This window comes from Daphnia carinata, unplaced genomic scaffold (genome assembly GCF_022539665.2).
Source record: "Daphnia carinata strain CSIRO-1 unplaced genomic scaffold, CSIRO_AGI_Dcar_HiC_V3 NW_026452937.1___fragment_4___debris, whole genome shotgun sequence".
NCBI classification, from domain to species: Eukaryota; Metazoa; Arthropoda; class Branchiopoda; order Diplostraca; family Daphniidae; genus Daphnia; species Daphnia carinata.
The window spans coordinates 19,470-25,000 of record NW_026712466.1 but is presented as its reverse complement, the minus strand read 5'-3'; the positions used below and the strand labels follow the sequence as shown (position 1 = coordinate 25,000).

At 38.9% G+C, this 5,531-nt stretch overlaps 1 protein-coding gene across 1 annotated transcript; it reads right to left on the bottom strand.

Annotated features, from left to right (window-relative positions):
* Positions 1-1,004: 1,004 nt before the first annotated feature.
* LOC130702589 (RNA-binding protein FXR1-like) lies at positions 1,005-5,078 on the bottom strand. The gene is made up of 13 exons (XM_057524294.2): positions 4,962-5,078; positions 4,609-4,661; positions 4,388-4,541; positions 4,093-4,256; positions 3,853-3,946; positions 3,646-3,788; positions 3,423-3,570; positions 3,082-3,363; positions 2,870-2,982; positions 2,565-2,812; positions 1,802-1,930; positions 1,626-1,721; positions 1,005-1,565 (listed from the first exon to the last, which is right to left on the bottom strand). Exons 1-13 carry the CDS (start codon positions 5,010-5,012, stop codon positions 1,327-1,329), a joined length of 1,914 nt encoding a protein of 637 aa, XP_057380277.1. The 5' UTR covers positions 5,013-5,078; the 3' UTR covers positions 1,005-1,326.
* Positions 5,079-5,531: the final 453 nt, after the last annotated feature.

Sequence of the window (5,531 nt, the reverse complement as noted above, 5' to 3'; positions counted from 1 at the left end):
ACATACAAAATGAAGGTAAAATGGGAGGGGACACGTTCACTTTCACTTGTGAAACGCTTGAGGGATGTTGAGGGTGTGGCTGTCTTCGGATAGCCTGTGGGCTCGTTACACTTAGGTGAATGGTAACTTCCAAAAACTTATAAACATAGCAGATAGCAATTGGGCAAAAGTCCAAAAAAAGAAATTAAATAATTTAAATATTATTATCTATTTAATTACAATATATATAGAGTGAAATTCAAGTACAAAGAGCACAGCTGATCAGCAGCAAAAACATGTTAGTCCAACAATGGCGTACAATACAATAACAAGCTCTGTGATTGGTTGTGTTTCCCACGGATCTACGTAGATTGGAGGTGGAATAGTACGGAACAAAATAGAACCCTACAAATTATGCCCGGGAAATCGGATTGGATCAAATATGAACCTAACGAATAGGCCCGCTTTTGTCAGACATTTAGATTAAAATTTTTTTGTTTTTTTATAAAAATCTGAAGTTCCAATAAGTCTCGGTTGATGGTCTTTTCGATGCTGGATATTATGCCAGTAGAAAAAGCGAGGCTCTACCATCATGCCACCGGTTCGGCCTTAGCAGATGGCTACAGTAAGTTATGTTTACGAACATGAACCGCAACTAGGGCAGTTTGTCTTGTACAAACGAAGTATGCATATCAGGTTTGACATTACTTGTGACTTTCATCCAATTCTTATCGATAAGAAGGGAAATCCTAATATTCCATCAGCGCGTAAGCATCCAGGTGTATTGTTAAGCAGTTTGAAGTTCTACATTCAGACGTCAAAACGGTGTGGTATAACACTGTACGAAGAAACAGAAACAAAATGTGCCTGCGTTAACACAACGCATTCCATTCACTCTTTAGTTTATTATACGCGAAAACCAGGCAGTATAAAAAAAGAATAACTTAATCTTCAGAATATCTTCGCCCATTAGTTTTAAAAATCCTGTTCAACCATTGTAGTGAATTTGTTTATCACACCTAGAGTCAATTATCCAGTACACAGCATAAGCAAGTGTATTCAAGTGGATGGGACACATTTCGGTGGTGGTGCGAAGGGTAATTACGAAAAGAGGTAAAGATTTATCGATGAATCATTTTTAGAACCGTTACGATCTCAAGTGTTTCTCGTGAGAAATATTGTCAATCTCACTTGTGTTGTTTGATATCGAACGCTTCTGGGTTTCTTTACTTTGTTCCAGGGCAAATAAACAACCTTTCCTGTTTTCTCAACAATTGACGCAACTTTTTTTTTCAACAGCCACCTTTCACAAACAATTTTCCTTTCACGAATTTTACTTCCCGAGTTTCAAGCTGTGGTTCCATTAACAGATTCTTCATGAACCTTTGGATCGGTTATCGGTTTGCGACTACCACCCGGTTTATCGTATCTGTTACGTTGATCGCGCGAATGGGGAGGCCCAGAGGCCGCAGCTGAATGTAAGGATCCCGCATGCGAAGCATTTTTTGTAGTAGTTTCAGCCGGCGTCCCCTCTTTACTAGACAAAGCCGAATGCAAACGAGAACCGCTTGAAGAGTTGTCCAGGACTAAAAAGAGAAAGCGATGAGTCCATACTTATTAGTCGACAAACAAATCTATATGTATACTGTTGGATCGGCCATTGGTTTCTGATTCCACTTTGCGCGGTCGACGACGACGTTGACGGCGACCAGGGCCCGATTCTTCATTGCTTGAGCCGGAATCTAAAAATAGATTTTAATGATTGGAAAAGAAATATATTAGAATGCAAAAAAATCAAGCAAAACATAATTTGCGATCTTACCCCTATCTAGACTAGCAGCACTCGAAAGATCTTGACTATCTGGCGCCGATTCCTCTTCACCACGCCGTTCTGTATCCATCATACGATCTCCAAATCCACGACGAAATCCTCTTGATCTACCTCGAAAAGCTACATATAAACAACACAAAATTAATGGCACTCAGCAAAAATATGCATAGAATAATTTTCAACGTCGATGTACAGAATAAAAAAAAAAAAAAAAAAGGCATTCTTACTTGACTAAGGAGTTTTTACCTGATGATTGTACAAATATTAACCGACGCCACAACTCTTACCAGACATAGATGCATAAATTGTCATTCGTTGGCTACTGACTTATGACAAAACGTTTTGCATTGTTTCGTTCTAACGATATCCTTTTCATCTTCCTCCACTAAAGAACAAATCCCAAAGGGAAAATGGTAGAATTTTTGCTGAGTAGCATTCCCGACCAATTTCAAAAACTTCTTCGACGCCCACGAGACTACCGGTTTGTCATGTACAAATTATTCACAATTTTCCTAATCGGTTTCCAGAGCTTAGGGATACTTACAGAAGAAGCTACTTGGCGGTTAGCAAATCAAATACATGTCCACGTGCCAGTTAATGGAAAGAAAAGTAAAGAAAATGGTACGTATAGTACGTAACGTAAAGAAGTTCAACTTTTACCTCAATACGCATAAAACGAACTTGAAAGCCATGTGCCCAACGTTTGTTTTGCTTTCAAATGCTAAACTGAACAGATTTAGAAAAAGGAATTTACCGCTGTCACGATCTCCTCTTTCTGCATGTTCGTTCCGCTCCACACGATCAGCCCGTTCGGGTCGCTCTCCTCGACCTCGAGCTGCTCCACGGCCTCTAACCGACGATGCAACCCCACTTCTCTCTACATGAAATCGTTCACCAAATCGACCACTACTAACAGGTGCACCTCTTCCACCTCGACCTCGGCCACGCGTTAGACTTCCTCGGTCTCGATTACCTCCTCCTTCCGGTTCAGCACTGTATCCTCTGAAATACTCTGTTGTTGTTAAATAATTTAAAACAAATTTTAGAAAAAGTACAAACCTATCCACACGCCGCGGGGGAGGAAACACAGGAGCTGACGTAAGGTTGCTGTTGTGAATAGAACGAAGTTGCTGATCGATCTCTAACTTCTCCATGCGTAATTGTTCCACTTCCTGGAATGATACAACAATGAGCCTGGAACTTAGTAGGTCGCCTAGAGGAAGGCTAAACCAAAAAAGAAACTAGCAGGAGTCAAACAGGGAATTCCTTACCTTCAAGTGTGCTAAGTGATATTCGAGAAGGACTTTGGCATTAGCTATGGAATCCACAGTGCCTACAAATACAAATGGAACCAATCCATCTTCGCGAGGATGAGTAGGGTTGGGTTCGTTGTCTCCTTCAATTTTAACGCGCACAACGTTGCTCTTGTCCACTATTTCTTGAATCACACGTCCGTTTTTACCAATGACTTTTCCGACCAAAAATCGAGGCACCTGAATGGATTCTTCGCCGTATTCCAGCATTCCACGAGCTTTCCTTACCGATTCCTCAATCTGAATTATCAATACAGCTTTTAAAATAATTTCAAACAGCAGTAACTCTTTCGAAATACCTCCCCATGGATTCGGAAGGTACAGGAATTCTCTAATAGCTCAATATTCGTAATTCCATCAATCTTTCGAGCTTGTTGTATGTTTGCTCCATGTGCCCCAATCGCTAATCCCATCAGATCCTCTCTCACAGTAAATTCTTCCGTGAACCTTTATTTAAAAAAAAATTCATTTAATTAATAAAATACTTAAATTGTGCCAAATTCATAAAGTTATAATATTCACCCTCCACTAGAATGTGTTCTTGTACATTCAAGCTGTTTCGCAGCCTCTTCTGTTCTTTTGAGCAGCACCACTTTTTGCGTCAAATTACGAAAATGCATATCCTGCAAAAGACCTGCGCGCTTCCGGCTGGACTCGTGTCGAGACTGATAAAACGTAATTCAACAATCAGTCAGACACTTCGTAGGTGAAAGATGTGGGAGTTTTTACCATAACACTTAGCACTCCTTTATCGGGGATATATCGACAGACGGCTGCTTCAATCGCTTTCTGAAATTCCTTATGTACTCCATCTCTTTTAGCACTATTATAGAATAGAATAGCAGTTATTTAACAGTTTAACACACATGCTCAAGTGTGGGACAGCAGGGGTTAATGTATCAATACTAAAGCTAATGGTTGCTGATAATATGCTTGAAGCCAAATAGCTGATGGGAAAACCATACTTACTATTCACGTAATTCTTCAGGCACCTCAATTTCAAATTTGAAAAAGTTTGCTTTTGTCAAAGGAGAATTGGTGTTCAATGGTCGAATTCTTTCACCAGGTACTATTTCTGAATATGACATTTCCCAGCCAACATACTCCACAACATAAAATTCCCCTCTGATCATCTGTGTAAGAAATGTAAATAAAGGAACATAAAATATCAGCATGAACCTCTCAGGGGATTCACTTTAAATACTAGTGATTTTCAAATACATTAATTACGATTTTGAAAAATATTAAAGGATCTAGAACTAACCTTTATGACAGCTTTCCACCAACCAAATGCTTCCTGTTCATTTGCCTTTGAGTAAACTTCAATTTCTTGATTTTCTACAAATGTAAATGGACCCTTACTGTCCTTCAAAGGTAAGCGAGACCTTGAGAAGAGAAACTTTGTCTCTGGCTGCCAACTAATTCAAACATAATATATATTAGTCCAGGTTAATCTGAAATAAAGAATTCCATGTAAATGTATACTCATTCTCAAATGCTACAGATATCTCATCTTCATGAACATCGGTGACAAATGCCTGCAAAAGGTTAATGTGAACGTTAGCAACAGACGATGGACCAAATAAAAACAGCGGAGAATTGTAACATTTTTCATGTGTTTTTTCTGCTTTACGGAAGGTAATGAGATTTTGCCAAACAAGCTAAAATATCAAAAAGGGCAGGGCCGGTTCATTCACTGCCGACGCTTTCTTTACACAAAGATAACAGACTGGAAACAATGTTGCTATTGAATATAAGGCAATCCAAAGTAATCAAACAATAGTAATATTTAATTGGCCCTACAAAAGAAACTGATAAATATATGTTTTATTTTTCACCTTATACCAAGCCCCATTTTCACCCCGGACTTCAACGGCAAGGTCCTCCATTTTCTTCGAGCTCAAACACCGTTGCCAGTTACATCAAACCCAAATTGCTTGAACCATTTGCCAATTAATTGTTGCCATTTGCCAGATTTATTCTAAAGCTTTAATGTTTACATTTAGTTTGAATATCTCTGTTCATGTCTGAATATACAGATGCTTCAAAAAGGGGCTTTTATAAACAACAAATAATCATCCAAAACAAATCATGGAGTTAATACGGAGCATTCTGAAATGGATTGAAAATTTTTAAAATTACGATCCTTCACCCTGCGAAATACATTTAATGCTTTAGCTAAGTTAAGTTGGCATGTGACAGGACAGGACATGACATGTCCTGTGCGACATCGTATGACTTCAAGAAGAGAAATTTTTGGTGCCAGTTCTCAACACGACATTTCGTGAATCTCTTTGGTTTGTACAAGGGGTTAATGACAGCGTAAAGTTCGACTTCGTCATTGCTAGCATTGTCGAATTTCAAACTAGACGGTCGAATGTAATTCAATCAATATATTTTGACTAACA

Coding starts and splice junctions, on each gene's coding strand:
- LOC130702589 (XM_057524294.2), bottom strand. CDS start 5,012: ATGGAGGACCTTGCCGTTGAAGTCCGGGGTGAAAATGGGGCTTGGTAT. Junction 4,542..4,608: donor TCTGTAGCATTTGAGAATGA/GTATACATTTAC, acceptor TGTTTGAATTAG/TTGGCAGCCAGAGACAAAGT. Junction 3,789..3,852: donor AAGGAGTGCTAAGTGTTATG/GTAAAAACTCCC, acceptor ACGTTTTATCAG/TCTCGACACGAGTCCAGCCG.